The sequence below is a fragment of the Agelaius phoeniceus genome, chromosome 26, assembly GCF_051311805.1.
Source record: "Agelaius phoeniceus isolate bAgePho1 chromosome 26, bAgePho1.hap1, whole genome shotgun sequence".
Classification (NCBI taxonomy): Eukaryota; Metazoa; Chordata; class Aves; order Passeriformes; family Icteridae; genus Agelaius; species Agelaius phoeniceus.
In genome coordinates, this window is record NC_135290.1 from 3,820,443 (window position 1) to 3,848,391 (window position 27,949).

Here is a 27,949-nt window from a genome sequence, read left to right on the forward strand (position 1 = left end):
GCCAGCTCCGCCCCGGGGCTGAGCCCTGCGCCGCTGCCGCTCGGGCTCTCGCCGAGTCCTGGCAGGGAACGGAGGCGAGGCGAGCGCGGGGCCTGCGGGGCGGCGCTCGGCTCTCTGCACGTCGCAAGCGGCGGGGCCGGCCTGGGGGGCAGCGATCGGGCTGGGATCGTGGACATCACCATTGACAGTGCCTGCGTTTCCTTCGCTCCCATAATCTGTTCCCTCACATTGTCCCTTTGCTGTCATGTGGGGACTCCCGAATTGTCCGTCAGGGCACTAGAGGGAAATCCAAACTCACAAATTCAAGACCTGGGCATAAAGCCTCAGCCTTTCTCCGTGTCCACGAAACCAACGTGATGCATCTCAGGGGAGAGCAGCTGTGCACTGGCCTGGAGAGATCCGTCTGTGTGTCCGCTGTCCGCATGTCTCTGTGTCTCTGTTTTGAGCAGCTGGAAAAGGAGGGCCCAGGAAGAAGAAACTGCATTTCAGCAGTTTCTTCCCTGGACAAATGTCCTGCAGGATCTCCTGCGGGCTCCTTCTGAATCTGGGCAAATGCTGCTCTGTGATGCACAGGGCAGAGCAGTGGAGAGCATCTCCAGTGTGATCAAGGCATTTCACTGGTGAAGTAACAAACAGACTCAGACACAGACACACACACAAATACACACACACACACGCAGAAGCTTCTGCCCATCAGGGGGATTCATGCCCGAATTTGTGCTCCCACATGGATTCCTGTACACCCTACTTGAAAACAAGCACACACAAACCAGGGGCACAGGAGGGCACAAAATCAGCCATGGACCCTTCACAGGAAACCTGGGAGCAACTGCAGCAGGGCTGGAGCCTTGTGGGGAAGGACAAGGAGTCAGGCAAGGCAATGGCATGGTTTCTGTTCTGACAGGCAGAATAGAGTATAAGATGTCCAGAGAGGCACAAATACTTTCCTGAAATCAATTTCATCAGGACAGGGTGGGAACCAGAAGCCCAATACTGACACATGTGGAGGCAAGAAACAGTGACAATCAGAGTGAGCTGAAGAGGGAAGAAGGGAAGGTGTATATGTAAGTGTGTGGGAATTGATCCGTTTTGGGATGTGCTTTTTGTGTGCACATCTCTGGACAGGATTGTTCATGTAGATGTGTGTGCACAGACTGGGGTGCAGGAGCAGGAATGGGAGCAGGTATGCATGTTTGCACATCAGTGGGGATATGGCAGAAGGAGAAGTGTCTGTGCCTGGGTCTCCTTTGGAAACGTGAGAGCACACACCTCTCCATAAATGCAGAGTTATGAGTTACTCTTTGGGTATGTTCAAGCTCCAGAGTGTGTTTGTGATACTGTGAACTTGTGTACGTGCAGTAGGAGATCTTTTAATACTGCTTCTCCAACTGTGGCTGCTGCTTTATTCCCAGCAAGGCATCCGGGAGTCTCAGGGATGTGATGGAAGTGAGGAGAAGCAATAGCAGTGCCAGTGAGGGCCAGCAGGCGCGGAGTGTGTGGGCCTTTGGGTGCCATTGGCGCTGTCGGTGCTGCGGGCTCGGGGCAGAGGAAGGAGCTGCGGAGGCGCGGCCCGGGAGCCCGGCGGGCGGAGCGGCAGCGCCCCCTGCTGGCCCCGGCCGGCCCCGCCCGCGGCGGTTCGTGCCCGGCCGCAGCCCCGGCTCCTCTGCCCGTGGCCCCCAGCGCGCAGTAATACACGGCCGCGTCCCCGCGCCGGGGCTCAGCGAGCCACAGCGAGCTGGAACTCCGATCTGCCGACACCAACACATGGCCCGCACTGCCCGGCAGCTCCTTGGAGTCTTTGTGAATGCTTACGAAGAGTTCGGGTCCTCGGCCTGGAAGTTTTTGGTACCAGTAGATCAATTCGTTTCTCTGGATTTTTGGATGTGAGCAGGTGATGTTGATGCCGGTGCCCTCGGTGGTCTCCACTGTTGGCGCCTGCTCTACCTGGGCTCTGGCCACAGCCACTGCCATGGAGAAACCAACAATCACTTTCCATCGGCAGCAAATGCCTTGCACGGGAAGAGGGAAGAGGGTAGAGGAGGACAGATCACAGGCAGCTGCAATATGCTGACAAAAAAGCATGGCGAGACTGTTTCTCTGAAACGAATTACTTGGAATTAAGAATGTGGTATATTTGGGGGAAATAAGACTGTGGGAGAAGTGTCAGACTGCTGAAGGGGAGACTGGAATGAGGAAAAGAGATTGGCTGAAATGCATGGCTTAGTGAATGATTGAATGAATCAATGAATTACTAAAGAAATTGAATAGTGGAGCAGGGGAAGCTGAGAGAAAATAGATTCATTGAGGAGAGGAGGGTTGCGGGCAGTGAGAGAAGAAGCACGTAGCAGCAAGTGTGCCAGAGACAAATGCCGAGCCCAATGCTCATCCCAGGCATCCCCAGCCCCGGCCTCCGCCACCTCCACCGCCACCCCCACGCACCGATGAGCAGCGCGGCCAGCGCGGCCAGCGCCGCGGCCCGAGCCCGCCGCATGCCGCCGCTCCGCCGGCCGAGCCTCGCTGTGCCCCCGAGCCCCGGCTCTGCTGCGGCCGTGCCGCCTCCTCTGGGCCGCCGCCAGCTCCGCCCCGGGGCTGAGCCCTGCGCCGCTGCCGCTCGGGCTCTCGCCGAGTCCTGGCAGGGAACGGAGGCGAGGCGAGCGCGGGGCCTGCGGGGCGGCGCTCGGCTCTCTGCACGTCGCAAGCGGCGGGGCCGGCCTGGGGGGCAGCGATCGGGCTGGGATCGTGGACATCACCATTGACAGTGCCTGGCTTTCCTTCGCTCCCATAATCTATTCCCTCACACTGTCCCTTTGTGTCATGTGGGGACTCCCGAATTGTCCTTCAGGGCACTGGAAGGAAATCCACATTCCCAGATTCAAGACCTTGGCATAAAGCCCCAGCCTTTCTCCATGTCCACGAAACCAACGTGATGCATCTCAGGGGAGAGCAGCTGTGCACTGGCCTGGAGAGATCCGTCTGTGTGTCCATTGTCTGCATGTCTCTGTGTCTCTGTTTTGAGCAGCTGGAAAAGGAGGGCCCAGGAAGCAGAAACTGCATTTCAGCACCAGTTCCCTGGACAAATGTCCTGCAGGATCTCCTGCGGACTCCTTCTGAATCTGGGCAAATGCTGCTCTGTGGTGCACAGGGCAGAGCAGTGGAGAGCATCTCCAGTGTGATCAAGGCATTTCACTGGTGAAGTAACAAACAGACACACACACACAGACTCAGACACAGACACACACACACACAGACACACACGCAGAGGCTTCTGCCCATCAGGGGCATTCATGCCCGAATTTGTGCTCAAACATGGATTCCTGTACACCCTACTTGAACACAAGCACACACAAACCTGGAGCACAGGCAAGGACACAATCAGCCATGGACCTGTCATAGGAAACCTGGGAGCAACTGCAGCATGGCTGGAGCCTTGTGAGGAAGGACAAAGAGTCAGGCAAGGCAATGGCATGGTTTCTGTTCTGACAGGCAGAATAGAGTATAAGATGTCCAGAGAGGCACAAATACTTTCCTGAAGTCAATTTCATCAGGACAGGGTGGGAACCAGAAGCCCAATGCTGACACATGTGGAGGCAAGAAACAGTGACAATCAGAGTGAGCTGAAGAGGGAAGAAGGGAAGGTGTATATGTAAGTGTGTGGGAATTGATCCGTTTTGGGATGTGCTTTTTGTGTGCACATCTCTGGACAGGAGTGTTCATATAGATGTGTGTGCACAGACTTGGGTGCAGAAGCAGGAATGGGAGCGAGTGTGCGTGTTTGCACATCAGTGGGGACACGGCAGAAGGAGAAGTGTCTGTGCCTGGGTCCCCTTTGGAAATGTGTGTGCACACAGCTCTTCATAAATGCAGAGCTATGAGTTACTCTTTGGTGTATGCAAGTTCCGGAGTGTGTTTGTGATACTGTGAACTTGTGTACGTGCAGTAGGAGATCTTTTAATGCTGCTTCTCCAAATGTGGGTGCTGCTTTATTCCCAGAATGGCATCCGGGAGTCTCAGGGGTGTGATGGAAGTGAGGAGAAGCAATAGCAGTGCCAGTGAGGGCCAGCAGGCCCGGAGTGTGTGGGCCTTTGGGTGCCATTGGCGCTGTCGGTGCTGCGGGCTCGGGGCAGAGGAAGGAGCTGCGGAGGCGCGGCCCGGGAGCCCGGCGGGCGGAGCGGCAGCGCCCCCTGCTGGCCCCGGCCGGCCCCGCCCGCGGCGGTTCGTGCCCGGCCGCAGCCCCGGCTCCTGTGCCCGTGTCCCGCAGCGCGCAGTAATACACGGCCGCGTCCCCGCGCCGGGGCTCAGCGAGCCACAGCGCGCTCGAACTCCGATCTGCCGACACCGACAGACGCCCTTTAGGGACTCGCATCTGCTTGGTCGATTTAGGAGTGACGGCCAGGAGTTCGGGTCTTTGGCCCGGCAGCTGACGGTAAAAATGGATGAAATCACCAGTCCGGATATTGGGGTGTGAGCACTTGATGGTGATACTGGTGCCCTCGGTGGTCTCCAGGAACGGCTCCTGCTGTACCTGGGCTCTGACCGCAGCCACTGCCAGGGAAAGAAAAAGAACAAACTTCAATTCCTACTTTCTATACCCAGCTCTGCCTGCCAGTCCCCAGAACAAAGCCTGCACAAGCTTTCCCAGTTCCTTTGGGAACTGTTTTCCTCCTCATCTCACTCATCACAGAGAGATGAGGAGGAAAACAGTTCCCAGAGGATGCCATGGAGATATACAGGAATGGAAGTGTCCATGAATGGTTTGTGAAGAGATGAATGAGTGAATGACAGAAGGATCGGTGCAGTCGCTGGAGAATGGGAGGATGTGAGAGAAAGCACAAAAAGGCAAGAAGAATATTAGACAGGGGTAAAGACTGATTTCATGAGCTATAAAGAAGGAATGTTTGTGCGGGTTTTGGAAGAGAATAGAAGTTCAGGATGGAGAAGAGGGAGGGATGAAGAGGAGAACAGCTCTCGAGCAAAGGTCTGTGCAGAAGGCAGGCAGGGCGGCAGCCTCCGGGCACCTGCGGGATCACCCCAGCCCCACGCACCGATGAGCAGCGCGGGCAGCGCCGCGGCCCGAGCCCGCCGCATGCCGCCGCTCCGCCGGCCGAGCCTCGCTGTGCCCCTGAGCCCCGGCTCTGCTGCGGCCGTGCCGCCTCCTCTGGGCCGCCGCCAGCCACGCCCCGGCCGGCCTCAGCCCCCGCCTCTCACGGCACCTGCACCACCAGCGACACAAGGACCTTTGGCATGGCCAGGGACAAGGGACAGCTGCGTCCCATCGCACACAGCAGCCACACCGCCTGGGCAGACGATCCACCCTGCACACACCTGCCGCGGGCGGCTGCCGGCCCCGCTCAGCTGCTCTCAGGCTGTTTGTGAGCCTGGGCAGCCGCTGCTCTGTGCTGTTCGGGGCCAGAGCGGTGCTCGGTGTCCCTGGCATGGTCAGGAAATTCCCTCCCGATCGGGGACACTCACGGACAGAGCCAGGGCCGTCCTACCCAGTGTGGAGCCACAGACAAATCCGTGCTTCACGTGTGTCCCTGCAAACGGGGCTGCTCCAAGAGCACCCAAGGCAGGGACACACAAGCAGCCCCGGGCTCTGATGAGGACATGCGCGGTCAAAAGCAGCAGGGCTGGGGTGTGGAAGGACAAGGTCTCAGGCAAGCACAGGGGATAGTTTTCTTTTTTACTTAGAGACTGCAAAATGCAGAGATAAGTCAATATACTCCAAAGTATTTTCCTAAGTGAAGTGCTAGGATGGATGGGGTAAAAACCACCAGACCATTGTACCCACATGTGGATGCAAATTCTGCAGAGTATCAGGGTGAGATCAGAGTCCCTTTGCCAAGCTCAGCCTTGCACTGACACATGCCCTCCCTGGCCTGGGTTGTTGCACAGCTGAGGAAGCTCCCTGCACCAGGGTGTCTCGCACAGCACAGAGGTACAAGGCAGTGTCAGAGAGCTCCACTTCCTCCAGCTGCAGGACACTGGATTTGCTTGTGGTGTTCAGGACCGTGCTGAAACGGCCACTGGGCTTGCGGCCAGTCCCTGCTTGATAGGAGATCAGCTCTGGGGCTCTGCCTTTCCTCAGCTGGTACCACAGCAAGGCAGTAAAAGAACTGGTGTGGTATTTGCAGGTGGTGTGGAAGGGGTGTCCCTGCTTCACCAAGACTGGTCCATCTTCCTGGGTGACCGTGTCCTGCCCCGTGGTGCCTGGAAGAAAGTGATGCTGAGCAGTTCCACAGGGAAATACAATGGGAAGTGCATGGAAAACGCTGGTGGAGAATGGTCCCTGCCTTGTGGCAGAGTCTTGAGAGATTTTGGGCAGGAGTTCGGAGCTCTCTGCTCTGCATCGCCAAAAGGAGAGCTGGGCTGTGTCCCTGCTCCTGCTCCCTCTGCTTAAAGGACCAGGGAACAGCCTGCCATGCCTGAACTTTGTGTGCTGGAACCAGCAGCCTTCCAGCTCCCTGAGGTGCCCAGCCAGGTCCAGCAGAAAGGTTCATCTGCTTCCCCATTCCTGTCACCTCTGAAAGCTCCTGAGCACACACAAAGCTGAGCTTGGAAAGAGGGAGCCCTGCTTGTGTCCATGCCAGTGAACACGGGAAGCTGTGGCAGAGCTGTGTCAGCCTGGAGGCAGAATGGAACACCCTGATAATGGAATGGTATGAAAAACTGCGAGGTGCCGGGGGCAGGTTGGACAGAATGTGGGAATTTACACTAAAACAGGAGCAATATGGCACTGCAGACACAGCTGAGATCTCCTGAGGTGACAGCACGTGGATGAGGAGAGAGAGGCAGAGGCAGATGGATTTAAGGTGAGAGAAAAGACACAGAAGGACCCGAGGTTTCTCTCTCTTCCCTTTCCCTTTCCAAATCGAATGGCTTCTTCAGGAAACACTTGCAAAACCACAAACAAAAGCAGTTTTTTCTTATCCTTTTCCCTTTATTCACTGGCATTTCCCCCATGGTCCTGATTAGGCTTTTGAGGATATCCTGGGCAGAAGAAGAAGAAGAAGAAGAGGGGAGCCTTGGGGAAAAGGCAGGACTTACCCAGGAGCTGGCCCAGGAGGACGGTGAGGATGAGATAAGCGAGGTGCATGCCGAGACCGAGGTGCTGAGTGAGCAAGTGTTTGCTGAGTGAGGCAGAGGCAGAAAGGACGTCCCAGCGCCGAGAGAACGGAGCTGCCGCAAACGACTCTGGGCGGGAGCAAAGGGAGCAGCGGCGGAGCAGGCAGAGCAATGACCTCTCCTTGCAGTGCCTGAAATGCTCCTTGTGCGTTTCTGGCTCCTCCAGCAGCAGCCCCCGAGGCTCCCTCAGCCCCTGGCATTGTGAGCATTCCCATGGCAAGGGGCTGTTCCCGCAGTGGGCTCCTCACCTCCGCAGCTGCAATGCCCAGCTCTGCTGCACACCCAGGCCCGGGCATTCAGGGGCTTCTTCCCCGCTGAGGTTTCTCACCCTCCCGAGGTGTCCTCAGCTCTCTGGGGTCATTGCTAATCTCCAAATCCTGATGGCTTTGAAGAACCTCATGGCTGGAGGCGGCACAGCCTCACAAGCATTCCTTGGTGGGTGCTCCCTAACCCCACAAGACCCCCTCAAACCTCCATTATCCTCATGTTCCTCTTGTCCCTTCTTGTCACTGACAAAGCTCAGCCTGAGCCAACTCGCAGCAGTTTCCTAATGGCCCATCAATTAGAAGCTGGAGAGCTCTGAGCTCTCTCTTTCTCCCCTTATCACCTACTGCTACCTTGGTGTCATTGTGTGCTTTGTTCCTCACTTTCCCTTTTCCTTGTTCTTCCCTTGGAAAGGAAAATGGATGTGATGTGAGCCTTAGAGAACCAGACAGTCTGGCCTTTCACATGCCCTGACTGTGGCCGCAGCTGAACTTGCTCAGCCCAAAGAGTTCCTGAAGCTGCTGAAAGGCTCCTGTCCCCAAAGGAAATGGGGTCTCTAGAGCAAGTCTCTGGAGGGAAATATCATGTGGAGATCAGTCTTTCAAGTGTCTCCCTCCAACACTTGCAGCACTGCTAAATCCTGGCAGTTGTTCTTCTGGATGCTGGACAGGTTCCTAAAGCGAAGGGAAAGGGGCAAACCGAAGTCAGGGGGAGGGTGGGTATAAGCAAGCCCTTCAACGATATGAAATGCTCCTCTACTCCAACCAATTGATTGGTCTCCCTACCAGATGTTCTACTGTTTCAGCAAGATGCTGAATGCACATTCCTGGATATTTGTGGACATCTGCGGACGAGAACAAAATGTAGAGAGGTGAATTTCATCCTCAGGTGGCATTACAAGTACACCTGCCTTACACAGCCAGGAGAGAATGCACCTTGCAGTATGGACCAGAGACATTTCTGCAGAGACAGAGATTTCTTTGTCACCTCAATGCAAACCCCTCTCATGCACTGACCTACTGACCTGACAGCACTCCAGGAATTAGCCCCTGTGTGCCTGTGAGCGCAGCTGCTTTGTCAGCTCCCAGCCCAGGTGCTCTCAAGGAGCGGCCCGAGGAGAGGCCGGGCTGTGTGTGGGGACTGTGTGAGTGCAGGTTGGGGCGGTTGTGAGGCGTGTTGGGGGCCGTGCGGGGCCGTGCGGGGCCGGTGCTGCGGGCTCGGGGCAGAGGAAGGAGCTGCGGAGGCGCGGCCCGGGAGCCCGGCGGGCGGAGCGGCAGCGCCCCCTGCTGGCCCCGGCCGGCCCCGCCCGCGGCGGTTCGTGCCCGGCCGCAGCCCCGGCTCCTGTGCCCGTGGCTCCCAGCGCGCAGTAATACACGGCCGCGTCCCCGCGCCGGGGCTCAGCGAGCCACAGCGAGCTGGAACTCCGATCTGCCGACACCAACAGCCATCCTGCACTGCCCGGCAGCTCTTTGGACTCTTTCATAGTGAGTGCGAGGAGTTCAGGTCCTTGGCCAGGGAGCTGTCGGTACCACTGGATCCAATCACCGATCTGGATTTTGGGATGAGAGCAGGTGATGTTGATGCCGATGCCCTCGCTGGTCTCCATGAATGGCTCCTGCTGTACCTGGGCTCTGACCACAGCCACTGCCACGGAGAAACCAACAATCACTTTTCTTTTGCAGAAAATGATATTCAGGAAGATAGAGAGATGAGGAGGAAAACAGTTCCCAGTGGGCGTTAAGATATGCAGGAATGGAAGTGTCCATGAATGGTTTGTGGAGAGATGAATGAGTGAATGACAGAAGGATCGGTGCAGTCGCTGAAGAATGGGAGGATGTGGGAGAAAGCACAAAAAGACAAGAAGGAAATTAGCAAGGGGTACGGACAGACTTTGTGAGTAATAAAGAAAGAATACTTGTGCAGGGTTGGGTAGAGAAAATAACCCGGAGATTTCTGCGGGACTATAGGATGGAGAAGAGGGAGGGATGAAGAGGAGAACAGCTCTCGAGCAAAGGTCTGTGCAGAAGGCAGGCAGGGCGGCAGCCTCCGGGCACCTGCGGGATCACCCCAGCCCCACGCACCGATGAGCAGCGCGGCCAGCGCCGCGGCCCGAGCCCGCCGCATGCCGCCGCTCCGCCGGCCGAGCCTCGCTGTGCCCCTGAGCCCCGGCTCTGCTGCGGCCGTGCCGCCTCCTCTGGGCCGCCGCCAGCTCCGCCCCGGCCGGCCTCAGCCCCCGCCTCTCACGGCACCTGCACCACCAGCGACACAAGGACCTTTGGCATGGCCAGGGACAAGGGACAGCTGCGTCCCATCGCACACAGCAGCCACACCGCCTGGGCAGCCGATCCACCCTGCACACACCTGCCGCGGGCGGCTGCCGGCCCCGCTCAGCTGCTCTCAGGCTGTTTGTGAGCCTGGGCAGCCGCTGCTCTGTGCTGTTCGGGGCCAGAGCGGTGCTCGGTGTCCCTGGCATGGTCAGGAAATTCTCTCCCGATCGGGGACACTCACGGACAGAGCCAGGGCCGTCCTACCCAGTGTGGAGCCACAGACAAATCCGTGCTTCACGTGTGTCCCTGCAAACGGGGCTGTTCCAAGAGCACCCAAGGCAGGGACACACAAGCAGCCCCGGGCTCTGCTGAGGACATGCGCGGTCAAAAGCAGCAGGGCTGGGGTGTGGAAGGACAAGGTCTCAGGCAAGCACAGGGGGTATTTTTCTTTTTTACTTAGAGACTGCAAAATGCAGAGATAAGTCAATATACTCCAAAATATTTTCCTAAGTGAAGTGCTAGGATGGATGGGGTAAAAACCACCAGACCATTGTACACACTCGTGGATGCAAATTCTGCAGAGTATCAGGGTGAGATCAGAGTCCCTTTGCCAAGCTGAGCCTTGCACTGACACATGCCCTCCCTGGCCTGGGTTGTTGCACAGCTGAGGAAGCTCCCTGCACCAGGGTGTCTTGCACAGCACAGAGGTACAAGGCAGTGTCAGAGAGCTCCACTTCCTCCAGCTGCAGGACACTGGATTTGCTTGTGGTGTTCAGGACCGTGGTGAAACGGCCACTGGGCTTGCGGCCAGTCCCTGCTTGATAGGAGATCAGCTCTGGGGCTCTGCCTTTCCTCAGCTGGTACCACAGCAAGGCAGTAAAAGAACTGGTGTGGTATTTGCAGGTGGTGTGGAAGGGGTGTCCCTGCTTCACCAAGACTGGTCCATCTTCCTGGGTGACCGTGTCCTGCCCCGTGGTGCCTGGAAGAAAGTGATGCTGAGCAGTTCCACAGGGAAACACAATGGGAAGCAAATTGAAGTGCATGGAAAACGCTGGTGGATTAAGCTCCCTGGCTTGTAGAAGAGTCCGGAGAGATTTTAGGCAGGAGTTCGGAGCCCTCTGCTCTGCATTGCCAAAAGGAGAACTGGGCTGTGTCCCTGCTCCTGCTCCCTCTGCTTAAAGGACCAGGGAACAGCCTGCCATGCCTGAACTTAGCGTGCTGGAACCAGCAGCCTTCCAGCTCCCTGAGGTGCCCAGCCAGGTCCAGCAGAAAGGTTCATCTGCTTCCCCATTCCTGTCACCTCTGAAAGCTCCTGAGCACGCACAAAGCTGAGCTTGGAAAGAGGGAGCCCTGCTTGTGTCCATGCCAGTGAACACTGGAAGCTGTGGCAGAGCTGTGTCAGCCTGGAGGCAGAATGGATCACCCTGATAATGGAATGGTATGAAAAACTGTGATGTGCCGGGGGCAGGTTGGACAGAATGTGGGAATTTACACTAAAACAGGAGCAATATGGCACTGCAGACACAGCTGAGATGTCCTGAGGTGACAGCACGTGGATGAGGAGAGAGAGGCAGAGGCAGATGGATTTAAGGTGAGAGAAAAGACATAGAAGGACCCGAGGTTTCTCTCTCTTCCCTTTCCCTTTCCAAATCAAATAGCTTCTTCAGGAAACACTTGCAAAACCACAATCAAAAGCAGTTTTTTCTTATCCTTTTCTCTTCATTCACTGGCATTTCCCCCATGGTCCTGATTAGGCTTTTGAGGATATCCTGGGCGGAAAAAAAGAAGAAGAAGAGGGGAGCCTTGGGGAAAAGGCAGGACTTACCCAGGAGCTGGCCCAGGAGGACGGTGAGGATGAGATAAGCGAGGTGCATGCCGAGACCGAGGTGCTGAGTGAGCAAGTGTTTGCTGAGTGAGGCAGAGGCAGAAAGGACGTCCCAGCGCCGAGAGAACGGAGCTGCCGCAAACGACTCTGGGCGGGAGCAAAGGGAGCAGCGGCGGAGCAGGCAGAGCAATGACCTGTCCTTGCAGTGCCTGAAATGCTCCTTGTGCGTTTCTGGCTCCTCCAGCAGCAGCCCCCGAGGCTCCCTCAGCCCCTGGCATTGTGAGCATTCCCCATGGCAAGGGGCTGTTCCCGCAGTGGGCTCCTCACCTCCGCAGCTGCAATGCCCAGCTCTGCTGCACACCCAGGCCCGCGCATTCAGGGGCTTCTTCCCCGCTGAGGTTTCTCACCCTCCCGAGGTGTCCTCAGCTCTCTGGGGTCATTGCTAATCTCCAAATCCTGATGGCTTTTGAAGAAGCTCATGGCTGGAGGCGGCACAGCCTCACAAGCATTCCTTGGTGGGTGCTCCCTAACCCCACAAGACCCCCTCAAACCTCCATTATCCTCATGTTCCTCTTGTCCCTTCTTGTCACTGACAAAGCTCAGCCTGAGCCAACTCACAGCAGTTTCCTAATGGCCCATCAATTAGAAGCTGGAGAGCTCTGAGCTCTCTCTTTCTCCCCTTATCACCTACTGCTACATTGGTGTCATTGTGTGCTTTGTTCCTCACTTTCCCTTTTCCTTGTTCTTCCCTTGGAAAGGAAAATGCATGTGATGTGAGCCTTAGAGAACCAGACAGTCTGGCCTTTCACATGCCCTGACTGTGGCCTCAGCTGAACTTGCTCAGCCCAAAGAGTTCCTGAAGCTGCTGAAAGGCTCCTGTCCCCAAAGGAAATGGGGTCCCTAGAGCAGGTCTCTGGAGAGAAATATCATGTGGAGATCAGTCTTTCAAGTGTCTCCCTCCAACACTTGCAGCACTGCTAAATCCTGGCAGTTGTTCTTCTGGATGCTGGACAGGTTACTAAAGTGAAGGGAAAGGGGCAAACCGAAGTCAGGGGGAGGGTGGGTATAAGCAAGCCCTTCAATGATATGAAATGCTCCTCTACTCCAACCAATTGATGGGTCTCCCTACCAGATGTTCTACTGTTTCAGGAAGATGCTGAATGCACATTCCTGGATATTTGTGGACATCTGAGGACGAGAACAAAATGGAGAGAGGTGAATTTCATCCTCAGGTAGCATTAGAAGTACACCTGCCTTACACAGCCAGGAGAGAATGCACCTTGCAGTACGGACCAGAGACATTTCTGCAGAGACAGAGATTTCTTTGTCACCTCAATGCAAACGCCTCTCATGCACTGACCTACGGACCTGACAGCACTCCAGGAATTGGCCCCTGTGTGCCTGTGAGCGCAGCTGCTTTGTCAGCTCCCAGCCCCGGTGCTCTCAAGGAGCGGCCGGAGGCAAGGCCGGGCTGTGTGTGGGGACTGTGTGAGTGCAGGTTGGGGCGGTTGTGAGGCGTGTTGGGGGCCGTGCGGGGCCGTGCGGGGCCGGTGCTGCGGGCTCGGGGCAGAGGAAGGAGCTGCGGAGGCGCGGCCCGGGAGCCCGGCGGGCGGAGCGGCAGCGCCCCCTGCTGGCCCCGGCCGGCCCCGCCCGCGGCGGTTCGTGCCCGGCCGCAGCCCCGGCTCCTGTGCCCGTGGCCCCCAGCGCGCAGTAATACACGGCCGCGTCCCCGCGCCGGGGCTCAGCGAGCCACAGCGAGCTGGAACTCCGATCTGCCGACACCAACAGCCATCCTGCACTGCCCGGCAGCTCTTTGGACTCTTTCATAGTGAGTGCCAGGAGTTCAGGTCCTTGGCCAGGGAGCTGTCGGTACCACTGGATCCAATCACTGGTCTGGATTTGGGGATGTGAGCAGGTGATGTTGATGCCGATGCCCTCGCTGGTCTCCATGAATGGCTCCTGCTGTACCTGGGCTCTGACCACAGCCACTGCCACGGAGAAACCAACAATCACTTTTCTTTTGCAGAAAATGATATTCAGGAACATAGAGACATGAGGAGGAAAACAGTTCCCAGAGGGCGTTAAGATATGCAGGAATGGAAGTGTCCATGAATGGTTTGTGGAGAGATGAATGAGTGAATGACAGAAGAATCGGTGCAGTCGCTGAAGAATGGGAGGATGTGGGAGAAAGCACAAAAAGAAAAGAAGGAAATTAGCAAGGGGTATGGAGAGACTTTGTGAGTAATAAAGAAAGAAAACTTGTGCAGGGTTGGGTAGAGAAAATAACCCGGAGATTTCTGCGGGACTATAGGATGGAGAAGAGGGAGGGATGAAGAGGAGAACAGCTCTCGAGCAAAGGTCTGTGCAGAAGGCAGGCAGGGCGGCAGCCTCCGGGCACCTGCGGGATCACCCCAGCCCCACGCACCGATGAGCAGCGCGGCCAGCGCCGCGGCCCGAGCCCGCCGCATGCCGCCGCTCCGCCGGCCGAGCCTCGCTGCGCCCCTGAGCCCCGGCTCTGCCTCGGCCGTGCCGCCTCCTCTGGGCCGCCGCCAGCTCCGCCCCGGCCGGCCTCAGCCCCCGCCTCTCACGGCACCTGCACCACCAGCGACACAAGGACCTTTGGCATGGCCAGGGACAAGGGACAGCTGCGTCCCATCGCACACAGCAGCCACACCGCCTGGGCAGCCGATCCGCCCTGCACGCACCTGCCGCGGGCGGCTGCCGGCCCCGCTCAGCTGCTCTCAGGCTGTTTGTGAGCCTGGGCAGCTGCTGCTCTGTGCTGTTCGGGGCCAGAGCGGTGCTCGGTGTCCCTGGCATGGTCAGGAAATTCCCTCCCGATCGGGGACACTCACGGACAGAGCCAGGGCCGTCCTACCCAGTGTGGAGCCACAGACAAATCCGTGCTTCACGTGTGTCCCTGCAAACGGGGCTGCTCCAAGAGCACCCAAGGCAGGGACACACAAGCAGCCCTGGGCTCTGCTGAGGACATGCCGGGTCAAAAGCAGCAGGGCTGGGGTGTGGAAGGACAAGGTCTCAGGCAAGCACAGGGGATAGTTTTCTTTTTTACTTAGAGACTGCAAAATGCAGAGATAAGCCAATATACTCCAAAATATTTTCCTAAGTGAAGTGCTAGGATGGATGGGGTAAAAACCACCAGACCATTGTACACACTCGTGGATGCAAATTCTGCTGAGTACCAGGGTGAGATCAGAGTCCCTTTCCCAAGCTCAGCCTTGCACTGACACATGCCCTCCCTGGCCTGGGTTGTTGCACAGCTGAGGAAGCTCCCTGCACCAGGGTGTCTTGCACAGCACAGAGGTACAAGGCAGTGTCAGAGAGCTCCACTTCCTCCAGCTGCAGGACACTGGATTTGCTTGTGGTGTTCAGGTTCGTGGTGAAACGGCCACTGGGCTTGCGGCCAGTCCCTGCTTGATAGGAGATCAGCTCTGGGGCTCTGCCTTTCCTCAGCTGGTACCACAGCAAGGCATTAAAATAACTGGTGTGGTATTTGCAGGTGGTGTGGAAGGGGTGTCCCTGCTTCACCAAGACTGGTCCATCTTCCTGGGTGACTGTGTCCTGCCCCGTGGTGCCTGGAAGAAAGTGATGCTGAGCAGTTCCACAGGGAAACACAATGGGAATGTTCATGGAAAATGCTGGTCTAGCAAGCTCCCTGCCTTGTAGCAGAGTCCTGAGGGATTTTGGGCAGGAGTTCGGAGCTCTCTGCTCTGCATTGCCAAAAGGAGAGCTGGGCTGTGTCCCTGCTCCTGCTCCCTCTGCTTAAAGGACCAGGGAACAGCCTGCCATGCCTGAACTTAGCGTGCTGGAACCAGCAGCCTTCCAGCTCCCTGAGGTGCCCAGCCAGGTCCAGCAGAAAGGTTCATCTGCTTCCCCATTCCTGTCACCTCTGAAAGCTCCTGAGCACGCACAAAGCTGAGCTTGGAAAGAGGGAGCCCTGCTTGTGTCCATGCCAGTGAACACTGGAAGCTGTGGCAGAGCTGTGTCAGCCTGGAGGCAGAATGGATCACCCTGATAATGGAATGGTATGAAAAACTGTGATGTGCCGGGGGCAGGTTGGACAGAATGTGGGAATTTACACTAAAACAGGAGCAATATGGCACTGCAGACACAGCTGAGATGTCCTGAGGTGACAGCACGTGGATGAGGAGAGAGAGGCAGAGGCAGATGGATTTAAGGTGAGAGAAAAGACATAGAAGGACCCGAGGTTTCTCTCTCTTCCCTTTCCCTTTCCAAATCAAATAGCTTCTTCAGGAAACACTTGCAAAACCACAATCAAAAGCAGTTTTTTCTTATCCTTTTCTCTTCATTCACTGGCATTTCCCCCATGGTCCTGATTAGGCTTTTGAGGATATCCTGGGCGGAAAAAAAGAAGAAGAAGAGGGGAGCCTTGGGGAAAAGGCAGGACTTACCCAGGAGCTGGCCCAGGAGGACGGTGAGGATGAGATAAGCGAGGTGCATGCCGAGACCGAGGTGCTGAGTGAGCAAGTGTTTGCTGAGTGAGGCAGAGGCAGAAAGGACGTCCCAGCGCCGAGAGAACGGAGCTGCCGCAAACGACTCTGGGCGGGAGCAAAGGGAGCAGCGGCGGAGCAGGCAGAGCAATGACCTGTCCTTGCAGTGCCTGAAATGCTCCTTGTGCGTTTCTGGCTCCTCCAGCAGCAGCCCCCGAGGCTCCCTCAGCCCCTGGCATTGTGAGCATTCCCCATGGCAAGGGGCTGTTCCCGCAGTGGGCTCCTCACCTCCGCAGCTGCAATGCCCAGCTCTGCTGCACACCCAGGCCCGCGCATTCAGGGGCTTCTTCCCCGCTGAGGTTTCTCACCCTCCCGAGGTGTCCTCAGCTCTCTGGGGTCATTGCTAATCTCCAAATCCTGATGGCTTTTGAAGAAGCTCATGGCTGGAGGCGGCACAGCCTCACAAGCATTCCTTGGTGGGTGCTCCCTAACCCCACAAGACCCCCTCAAACCTCCATTATCCTCATGTTCCTCTTGTCCCTTCTTGTCACTGACAAAGCTCAGCCTGAGCCAACTCACAGCAGTTTCCTAATGGCCCATCAATTAGAAGCTGGAGAGCTCTGAGCTCTCTCTTTCTCCCCTTATCACCTACTGCTACATTGGTGTCATTGTGTGCTTTGTTCCTCACTTTCCCTTTTCCTTGTTCTTCCCTTGGAAAGGAAAATGCATGTGATGTGAGCCTTAGAGAACCAGACAGTCTGGCCTTTCACATGCCCTGACTGTGGCCTCAGCTGAACTTGCTCAGCCCAAAGAGTTCCTGAAGCTGCTGAAAGGCTCCTGTCCCCAAAGGAAATGGGGTCCCTAGAGCAGGTCTCTGGAGAGAAATATCATGTGGAGATCAGTCTTTCAAGTGTCTCCCTCCAACACTTGCAGCACTGCTAAATCCTGGCAGTTGTTCTTCTGGATGCTGGACAGGTTACTAAAGTGAAGGGAAAGGGGCAAACCGAAGTCAGGGGGAGGGTGGGTATAAGCAAGCCCTTCAATGATATGAAATGCTCCTCTACTCCAACCAATTGATGGGTCTCCCTACCAGATGTTCTACTGTTTCAGGAAGATGCTGAATGCACATTCCTGGATATTTGTGGACATCTGAGGACGAGAACAAAATGGAGAGAGGTGAATTTCATCCTCAGGTAGCATTAGAAGTACACCTGCCTTACACAGCCAGGAGAGAATGCACCTTGCAGTACGGACCAGAGACATTTCTGCAGAGACAGAGATTTCTTTGTCACCTCAATGCAAACGCCTCTCATGCACTGACCTACGGACCTGACAGCACTCCAGGAATTGGCCCCTGTGTGCCTGTGAGCGCAGCTGCTTTGTCAGCTCCCAGCCCCGGTGCTCTCAAGGAGCGGCCGGAGGCAAGGCCGGGCTGTGTGTGGGGACTGTGTGAGTGCAGGTTGGGGCGGTTGTGAGGCGTGTTGGGGGCCGTGCGGGGCCGTGCGGGGCCGGTGCTGCGGGCTCGGGGCAGAGGAAGGAGCTGCGGAGGCGCGGCCCGGGAGCCCGGCGGGCGGAGCGGCAGCGCCCCCTGCTGGCCCCGGCCGGCCCCGCCCGCGGCGGTTCGTGCCCGGCCGCAGCCCCGGCTCCTGTGCCCGTGGCCCCCAGCGCGCAGTAATACACGGCCGCGTCCCCGCGCCGGGGCTCAGCGAGCCACAGCGAGCTGGAACTCCGATCTGCCGACACCAACAGCCATCCTGCACTGCCCGGCAGCTCTTTGGACTCTTTCATAGTGAGTGCCAGGAGTTCAGGTCCTTGGCCAGGGAGCTGTCGGTACCACTGGATCCAATCACTGGTCTGGATTTGGGGATGTGAGCAGGTGATGTTGATGCCGATGCCCTCGCTGGTCTCCATGAATGGCTCCTGCTGTACCTGGGCTCTGACCACAGCCACTGCCACGGAGAAACCAACAATCACTTTTCTTTTGCAGAAAATGATATTCAGGAACATAGAGACATGAGGAGGAAAACAGTTCCCAGAGGGCGTTAAGATATGCAGGAATGGAAGTGTCCATGAATGGTTTGTGGAGAGATGAATGAGTGAATGACAGAAGAATCGGTGCAGTCGCTGAAGAATGGGAGGATGTGGGAGAAAGCACAAAAAGAAAAGAAGGAAATTAGCAAGGGGTATGGAGAGACTTTGTGAGTAATAAAGAAAGAAAACTTGTGCAGGGTTGGGTAGAGAAAATAACCCGGAGATTTCTGCGGGACTATAGGATGGAGAAGAGGGAGGGATGAAGAGGAGAACAGCTCTCGAGCAAAGGTCTGTGCAGAAGGCAGGCAGGGCGGCAGCCTCCGGGCACCTGCGGGATCACCCCAGCCCCACGCACCGATGAGCAGCGCGGCCAGCGCCGCGGCCCGAGCCCGCCGCATGCCGCCGCTCCGCCGGCCGAGCCTCGCTGCGCCCCTGAGCCCCGGCTCTGCCTCGGCCGTGCCGCCTCCTCTGGGCCGCCGCCAGCTCCGCCCCGGCCGGCCTCAGCCCCCGCCTCTCACGGCACCTGCACCACCAGCGACACAAGGACCTTTGGCATGGCCAGGGACAAGGGACAGCTGCGTCCCATCGCACACAGCAGCCACACCGCCTGGGCAGCCGATCCGCCCTGCACGCACCTGCCGCGGGCGGCTGCCGGCCCCGCTCAGCTGCTCTCAGGCTGTTTGTGAGCCTGGGCAGCTGCTGCTCTGTGCTGTTCGGGGCCAGAGCGGTGCTCGGTGTCCCTGGCATGGTCAGGAAATTCCCTCCCGATCGGGGACACTCACGGACAGAGCCAGGGCCGTCCTACCCAGTGTGGAGCCACAGACAAATCCGTGCTTCACGTGTGTCCCTGCAAACGGGGCTGCTCCAAGAGCACCCAAGGCAGGGACACACAAGCAGCCCTGGGCTCTGCTGAGGACATGCCGGGTCAAAAGCAGCAGGGCTGGGGTGTGGAAGGACAAGGTCTCAGGCAAGCACAGGGGATAGTTTTCTTTTTTACTTAGAGACTGCAAAATGCAGAGATAAGCCAATATACTCCAAAATATTTTCCTAAGTGAAGTGCTAGGATGGATGGGGTAAAAACCACCAGACCATTGTACACACTCGTGGATGCAAATTCTGCTGAGTACCAGGGTGAGATCAGAGTCCCTTTCCCAAGCTCAGCCTTGCACTGACACATGCCCTCCCTGGCCTGGGTTGTTGCACAGCTGAGGAAGCTCCCTGCACCAGGGTGTCTTGCACAGCACAGAGGTACAAGGCAGTGTCAGAGAGCTCCACTTCCTCCAGCTGCAGGACACTGGATTTGCTTGTGGTGTTCAGGTTCGTGGTGAAACGGCCACTGGGCTTGCGGCCAGTCCCTGCTTGATAGGAGATCAGCTCTGGGGCTCTGCCTTTCCTCAGCTGGTACCACAGCAAGGCATTAAAATAACTGGTGTGGTATTTGCAGGTGGTGTGGAAGGGGTGTCCCTGCTTCACCAAGACTGGTCCATCTTCCTGGGTGACTGTGTCCTGCCCCGTGGTGCCTGGAAGAAAGTGATGCTGAGCAGTTCCACAGGGAAACACAATGGGAATGTTCATGGAAAATGCTGGTCTAGCAAGCTCCCTGCCTTGTAGCAGAGTCCTGAGGGATTTTGGGCAGGAGTTCGGAGCTCTCTGCTCTGCATTGCCAAAAGGAGAGCTGGGCTGTGTCCCTGCTCCTGCTCCCTCTGCTTAAAGGACCAGGGAACAGCCTGCCATGCCTGAACTTAGCGTGCTGGAACCAGCAGCCTTCCAGCTCCCTGAGGTGCCCAGCCAGGTCCAGCAGAAAGGTTCATCTGCTTCCCCATTCCTGTCACCTCTGAAAGCTCCTGAGCACACACAAAGCTGAGCTTGGAAAGAGGGAGCCCTGCTTGTGTCCATGCCAGTGAACACGGGAAGCTGTGGCAGAGCTGTGTCAGCCTGGAGGCAGAATGGAACACCCTGATAATGGAATGGTATGAAAAACTGCGAGGTGCCGGGGGCAGGTTGGACAGAATGTGGGAATTTACACTAAAACAGGAGCAATATGGCACTGCAGACACAGCTGAGATCTCCTGAGGTGACAGCACGTGGATGAGGAGAGAGAGGCAGAGGCAGATGGATTTAAGGTGAGAGAAAAGACACAAAAGGGCCCGAGGTTTCTCTCTCTTCCCTTTCCCTTTCCAAATCGAATAGCTTCTTCAGGAAACACTTGCAAAACCACAAACAAAAGCAGTTTTTTCTTATCCTTTTCTCTTCATTCACTGGCATTTCCCCCGTGGTCCTGATTAGGCTTTTGAGGATATCCTGGGCGGAAAAAAAGAAGAAGAAAAAGAGGGGAGCCTTGGGGAAAAGGCAGGACTTACCCAGGAGCTGGCCCAGGAGGACGGTGAGGATGAGATAAGCGAGGTGCATGCCGAGACCGAGGTGCTGAGTGAGCAAGTGTTTGCTGAGTGAGGCAGAGGCAGAAAGGACGTCCCAGCGCCGAGAGAACGGAGCTGCCGCAAACGACTCTGGGCGGGAGCAAAGGGAGCAGCGGCGGAGCAGGCAGAGCAATGACCTGTCCTTGCAGTGCCTGAAATGCTCCTTGTGCGTTTCTGGCTCCTCCAGCAGCAGCCCCCGAGGCTCCCTCAGCCCCTGGCATTGTGAGCATTCCCATGGCAAGGGGCTGTTCCCGCAGTGGGCTCCTCACCTCCGCAGCTGCAATGCCCAGCTCTGCTGCACACCCAGGCCTGGGCATTCAGGAGCTTCTTCCCTGCTGAGGTTTCTCACCCTCCAGAGGTGTCCTCAGCTCTCTGGGGTCATTGCTAATCTCCAAATCCTGATGGCTTTTGAAGAACCTCATGGCTGGAGGCGGCACAGCCTCACAAGCGTTCCTTGGTGGGTGCTCCCTAACCCCACAAGACCCCCTCAAACCTCCATTATCCTCACGTTCCTCTTGTCCCTTCTTGTCACTGACAAAGCTCAGCCTGAGCCAACTCACAGCAGTTTCCTAATGGCCCATCAATTAGAAGCTGGAGAGCTCTGAGCTCTCTCTTTCTCCCCTTATCACCTACTGCTACCTTGGTGTCATTGTGTGCTTTGTTCCTCACTTTCCCTTTTCCTTGTTCTTCCCTTGGAAAGGAAAATGGATGTGATGTGAGCCTTAGCGAACCAGACAGTCTCGCCTTTCACATGCCCTGACTGTGGCCTCAGCTGAACTTGCTCAGCCCTAAGAGTTCCTGAAGCTGCTGAAAGGCTCCTGTCCCCAAAGGAAATGGGGTCTCTAGAGCAAGTCTCTGGAGGGAAACATCATGTGGAGATCAGTCTTTCAAGTGTCTCCCTCCAACACTTGCAGCACTGCTAAATCCTGGCATTTGTTCTTCTGGATGCTGGACAGGTTACTAAAGTGAAGGGAAAGGGGCAAACCGAAGTCAGGGGGAGGGTGGGTATAAGCAAGCCCTTCAATGATATGAAATGCTCCTCTACTCCAACCAATTGATTGGTCTCCCTACCAGATGTTCTACTGTTTCAGCAAGATGCTGAATGCACATTCCTGGATATTTGTGGACATCTGAGGATGAGAACAAAATGTAGAGAGGTGAATTTCATCCTCAGGTGGCATTAGAAGTACACCTGCCTTACACAGCCAGGAGAGAATGCACCTTGCAGTACGGAACAGAGACATTTCTGCAGAGACAGAGATTTCTTTGTCACCTCAATGCAAACCCCTCTCATGCATTGACCTACTGACCTGAGAGCACTCCAGCAATTGGCCCCTGTGTGCCTGTGAGCGCAGCTGCTTTGTCAGCTCCCAGCCCAGGTGCTCTCAAGGAGCGGCCCGAGGAGAGGCCGGGCTGTGTGTGGGGACTGTGTGAGTGCAGGTTGGGGCGGTTGTGAGGCGTGTTGGGGGCCGTGCGGGGCCGTGCGGGGCCGGTGCTGCGGGCTCGGGGCAGAGGAAGGAGCTGCGGAGGCGCGGCCCGGGAGCCCGGCGGGCGGAGCGGCAGCGCCCCCTGCTGGCCCCGGCCGGCCCCGCCCGCGGCGGTTCGTGCCCGGCCGCAGCCCCGGCTCCTGTGCCCGTGGCCCCCAGCGCGCAGTAATACACGGCCGCGTCCCCGCGCCGGGGCTCAGCGAGCCACAGCGAGCTGGAACTCCGATCTGCCGACACCAACAGCCATCCTGCACTGCCCGGCAGCTCTTTGGACTCTTTCATAGTGAGTGCCAGGAGTTCAGGTCCTTGGCCCGGGAGCTGTCGGTACCACTGGATCCAATAACCGGTCTGGATTTGGGGATGTGAGCAGGTGATGTTGATGCCGATGCCCTCGGTGGTCTCCATGAATGGCTCCTGCTGTACCTGGGCTCTGGCCACAGCCACTGCCACGGAGAAACCAACAATCACTTTTCTTTTGCAGAAAATGATATTCAGGAACATAGAGAGGTGAGAAGGAACACAGTTCCCAGAGGGCGTTAAGATATGCAGGAATGGAAGTGTCCATGAATGGTTTGTGGAGAGATGAATGAGTGAATGACAGAAGAATCGGTGCAGTCGTTGAAGAATGGGAGGATGTGGCAGAAAGCACAAAAAGACAAGAAGGAAATTAGCAAGGGGTATGGACAGACTTTGTGAGTAATAAAGAAAGAATACTTGTGCAGGGTTGGGTAGAGAAAATACCCGGAGATTTCTGCGGGACTATAGGATGGAGAAGAGGGAGGGATGAAGAGGAGAACAGCTCTCGAGAAAAGGTCTGTGCAGAAGGCAGGCAGGGCGGCAGCCTCCGGGCACCTGCGGGATCACCCCAGCCCCACGCACCGATGAGCAGCGCGGCCAGCGCCGCGGCCCGAGCCCGCCGCATGCCGCCGCTCCGCCGGCCGAGCCTCGCTGTGCCCCTGAGCCCCGGCTCTGCTCTGACTGTGCCGCCTCCTCTTCTCTTCTCTCCTCTCTCTCCATCGCCACCAGCTCCGCCCCGGACTGAGCCCTGCCCTGGCTCCGCTCGGGCTGTCTCAGAGCACTCGCGCTGTGCACCGACACAGCTTGGTGTCCTGGCAAATGGACTCACCCCCTCCTCCAGCAAGGACATCTCAGCGAGAATCAGCCGGCACAGCCCCGGCTGCAGCCTGAGGCAGCAACAGGGACCTGAACCAGGAGATGGAGCAGTTTCCCCGAGCTGTCTCTGTGCTCAGGGGCTGGAAACAGCAGCCAGGGATTTTCTGCAGATGGCAGTGAGGAGGCTGAAAGCCCCATGTTCCAGCAGGTGTTTGTAGCTCAGTCTCCTGTTGCAGAGAACTCCCAGAGTCTAGTCTCTATTCCTTGTTTCCTTTCCACAGGTGGTTCCAGGATTTTCTGGGAACAACTTGGGCAACAGAGGCCAGTTCACTGCCTGTTCTTGGTTGTTCGATGTCACCTCCAAACTTGTGGAGAGTGTCCTCCTTCCCACTATTCACAACATTCATGGCAACATGCAACACTAGTGGTCCTACTGCTGATCCTTGAGGGACCCCAGAGTTGTCTGCCAGCTGGGGTTTGAAACAATGGCCATAACACTTGGGGCCTGGTAGGCCAGATAATTTTCCACTCACCTTATCCCTCTCTTACTGATCCCTTTTTTCACCAATATGGTCACAGAGGAAGGGCAGCAGAGGAGGCCACTGCAGCTGTGTCCCCCCCAGTGCTGCATAAAGGAGAGCAGTCACCTCTCGAGCTCCTGGCCACACCTGGTGCAGTGGAGCTGGGGATACAGTTGGACTTCTTTGGCACAAGGGAATATGCACTTTCCCTTTTCAATTGCATGATTTTCCCATTCCTAGCACATTTCTCCTGCTTGCTGAGGTCCCTCTGGATGCTGGCCTGACTCTCTTCCCAGTTTGGTGTTGTCTGCAAACCTGCTGAGGGTCCACTCTGTCCCATCAACCACATCACCAGTGAAGTTGACAAACAGGAGCCATCAAGTCCTGACCATTTGGATGCACTGGTCTCCAACTTTATTTTGTGGTGCTGGTCACTGATCCCTGTGCCTGGCCAGTCACTTTTCATTCTGTCTCACTGTCTGCTCATCCAACATCAACAGCTTCTCTCTGAGGCTCCTACAGGAATCCACACAAAATGTCAAAGGCTTTGCTCACCTCCAGGTAGAGAAGATCCACCATTCTTTCTTCCTCACCATTCTGTCACATCTCCACAGCACTTTGTCAAGAAGATCAGGCATAACTTCCCCTTAGTAAAGCCACACTGCCCCGCTCCTGGTGACTTTCCCATCCCTGCATGCCTTGATTAGGAGAGCTTTCCAGGACTAGCTGCTCTATCACCTTCTAAGGGGCTAAGTGAGGCTGAGAAGGCTGTAGCTCCCTGGTTCTCCTTTTCCCCTTTTTGAAGACAGAAGTGGCATTTGTTTTGCTCCAGTATCCAGTCACCAGGCTCAGCTGAAGAATGACCTGGCAATGACAGGAGCCAGTTCCCTTACTACTTGTGTCTACATTCCAATAGGACTTAAATATGTGCAGTTTGCTAAGGATTCACTGCCCTGATCTCCATCCTGACTTTACCCCCAGTCTACATCTGGTATTCCTTAAGGCCAGTCTTGCTAATAAGGACTGAGGCAAAGAAGGCCTTCAGCACCTCAGCTTTTTCTCTACCCTGTGTCACCAGGGCCTTTGTCTCATTCAGCAGCAACTTTCCTTACTCTTCCTTTTGTCACCTTTGTCCTAATGGAAGCCCCTTTATCATGCCATTTGCCTTTCCTTCTTACAGCTGAATAAAACCTTCCACCTTTTCTCCCCCTTTCTGTATCCCTGCTGTACGACAGGAGAAGGCAAAGCCAGCCACCTGAATTGTCCTGGGCTCTGTGTTTGGTGGGATACAGTCAAACCCAGGAACAAGGCCACTTCTTTGAGACAAAGGCCCCTAAGATCCCAATGGAGTGACCCAGACTGACATAATTTACTTTTAATGGACTCCTGTAGTGTGTGAGTCCTGTGCTGACGCTGATGTGTTTTGATGCAGAAATGCTTGGGCCTCTCATCTTGTCATGCAAAAGATGCCTTCATTGAGGAATGTGCCAGAAATAAAGCAGGAAGTGAAAACACAGCAATTTAAAAAGCCAAACCACAGCTCACAGCATTAAATGAGATGGTTTGCATTCAAGATGAATTTGTCAGAAAATGATCACCTCCAGAAGGGATACCTCTGGCAGCCTGAGTCAGTAAAGGTCCATGGTGAAAGCCAGCCCAGCTCTTTTCTCTCTCATCCCCTTCTCTTGCCTCCTTCTCCCTGGGAATCAGGTCAGTCTGAAACCCTTTCTCCTTCTCTGCTTTCTCTAAAAGGAGATCTCACCTCAATGGACCACCCACCTGATTCCAGCAGTCTTCTATGATAGCTCTGTTCCATCACTCCCTCTCCTCAGCTGGACAGAGGAGAGAAAATACAAGCGGCTTCTGGGTCTAGATAAGGACAGGAAAGGTCACTCATCAATTACCCTCATGGGAAACCCCAACTCAGATCAGAGAAATTAATTTGATATATTGCAATCCAGTCAGCTTAGGGTAATGAGAAATAAACCTAAAATCTAAAACCACCTTCCCCTCCACTGCTCCCTTCTTCTTCAGCTCAAATTCACTGCAATTTTCTCCTCTCCAAATGGTAAGGATTTGGAGTTGTGGTCAGTTCCACACATCTCTGTGGCTCTTTTGCGCTTAGGAGAAGGAACATTCACACACTTGCCTTATGCCATTGTGGGGAGACAGTACTCCCAAAACTTCTCCAATGTGAGTTTTTCACATGGGCTACAGTTCTTCGCAAGTCCTGCTTGCAAACCTGTGCTAGCATGGGCCTGTCACTCACGTGGGCGCAGGTCCTGACAGGAGCCTGATCCAGAATGAGGTTTTATGGGGTCACCTGGAGCACCTACCTCCCCTCTTCCCTGAGGGTTGTTTCTCTCACATTGTCTCTCCCCTCTCTTCTGGCTGCTCTTCCACAGTAGGTGTTTTCTCCCTTCCCAAACGTTATCCCAGAGCTGCTTCCACCATCACTGATGAGCTCAGCCTTGGCCAGGGGTGGATGAGTCTTAAATCCATCTGGTGTTGGCTCCCCCACAACCAAAACCTTGCCATGCAGCCCAAATCCAGAGGGTGCAAGGCAAACAGAGCCAGACACTTCTCTGAATTGCCCAGTGAGGGGACCAGAGAAAACAAGCACAGGCTGGAACACTGGTGTGAAACATAGCGAAGCCCTTCTTATTGTTGAGGGTGACCAAGCACTCTCTCACATTGCCCACATGACTTGAGGATTCTCCCTCCTTGGGAGGACAAAATGAGAGCTTTAGGAGCAAGAGAATGAAATCCAACAGTGCAGCCCAAATGCCTGAGATTCTGAACACAAATGAACAGTGCAGCAAGTTGGAAGGAATGCTGGAAAGAGACATGGCATATCATTTTGCAATGGTATCATGGCATATCTTTGGGTGACCAGTCAAGGTTTGAAGCCCTGGGAGCAGCTGCACCCCTTGCAATCAACAAGGCCACAGGCAACACCAGCAGTGAGCTCCAGGCCAACTTCATTTCCCTGCATGCACCCATCCAGCACTCGAGCGGAGGATTCTGCAGACACTGACTCATTCCTGCCCTGGAAATCCTGAGGCGTCTCAATCTCAGCACTCAGAAGAAGCCTCCATGAAGAAATGTCTATGAATAAGCCAGGAAATGAAAAGGTGGCAACACGGAAAACAAGCACCCAACCCATGTCATTAGCTGGGATATTTTCCATACATCATGAGTACCTTAAGAAATTATCACTTTCATAGAAGCCACCTCTGGGCCTGGGGCAACTCAGAGTGACTATAAAAGCCAGCCAGAATTCATGCTCTCTCATCCACTTCTCCTGCCTCCTTCTCCTTGGAATCCAGGTAAGTCCAAAGCCCTTTCCCCTGTCCTTTTCTGGTGAAGCAGATGCATGCTCCTATAGCCTATGAGAGGTTTTAGTGCTGCTGCTGCTGCTGAGGGGTCAGAGAAGAACTAAGGTCTGACTTAGTGTCAAGGATTTGGCTGAGGGAGCTCTTTATTGAAGAGATATTGCAACACTTTGCAGTACTGTGTCAGGATGAGGCTGAAAACCCCTTTCTCTCACTGCCCAGTTTCTCCCTTCTGGCTTAAGCAGGTACCATTGCAATTCTTGCAGCAGGATGATGGATTCATGGCTGATGGCTCCTCACATGTGCCTGTGCTCTGCTTCCTTCCCTTCCCTCTCTCTCAGGTGCACCTGCAGCCCACAGCCATGTCCTGCTACACCCGGTGCCAGCCCTGCCAGCCCTGTGGCCCCACCCCGCTGGGCAGCAGCTGCAATGAGCCCTGTGTCAGGCAGTGCCAGGACTCCACCGTCTTCATCCAGCCCTCGCCCGTGGTGGTGACCCTGCCTGGGCCCATCCTCAGCTCCTTCCCACAGAACACCGTGGTGGGATCCTCCACTTCTGCTGCTGTTGGCAACATCCTCAGCTCTGAGGGAGTTCCCATCAACTCTGGGGGCTTTGACATCTCCTGCATCACCAACCGCTACGGTGGCAGCAGGTGCCGTCCATGCTAAAGCCACTGGTGCAGCCCTCATGAGGACCCCCAGAAACCCAGAAGCTGATGCTGGACTGAGGACAGAGCTCCTGGCCATCAAATTCAGAGGTGCTGAGCCACCAATGCTGCTCTTCTGAAGGAGGGCTGGTGGGGCTCTCTGAAACCATGGCCAGTGTTTGCTTTCCCTGCCTTTCTCTTCCACCTCTCTCTTGTCTTCCATACTTCTGGACTGTAAGACTTTCAGAGCCTCTCTGAGGGATCTGCTAACCCCTGCCTGCTGTAGGGCAGGCAGATGGATGTCCCTTTGGCTCTCCAGTGTCTGTGCCAAAGCTGGCCCAGACTTGCTGCAGTTGCATGTGGTCTCTCACCACCACCACCAGTAGCCTCCTCTATAAGGGAACTAATTTCCCACTTCAATGACAATAAAGCTTTGTGCATCTCATCCTCAGCCT

General features: G+C 55.9%; 1 protein-coding gene and 1 long non-coding RNA gene across 3 annotated transcripts in view; both read left to right on the forward strand.

The window, feature by feature from the left end:
- Positions 1 to 13,543, forward strand: part of LOC143695765 (uncharacterized) — a 47,497-nt gene extending 33,954 nt beyond the window's left edge. For both annotated transcript variants that reach the window (XR_013185295.1, XR_013185296.1), the window contains exon 2: positions 6,132 to 13,543. This is a non-coding gene — a long non-coding RNA (uncharacterized LOC143695765). The remainder of the gene's footprint in view (positions 1 to 6,131) is intronic.
- Positions 13,544 to 19,576: 6,033 nt separating this feature from the next.
- On the forward strand, positions 19,577 to 27,939 carry LOC129131085 (feather keratin Cos1-2-like). Its single transcript, XM_077190892.1, is given in 3 exon segments — positions 19,577 to 26,747; positions 26,750 to 26,842; positions 27,190 to 27,939. Coding segments are annotated over 3 exon segments (459 nt in total). The 5' UTR covers positions 19,577 to 26,708; the 3' UTR covers positions 27,517 to 27,939.
- Positions 27,940 to 27,949: the final 10 nt, after the last annotated feature.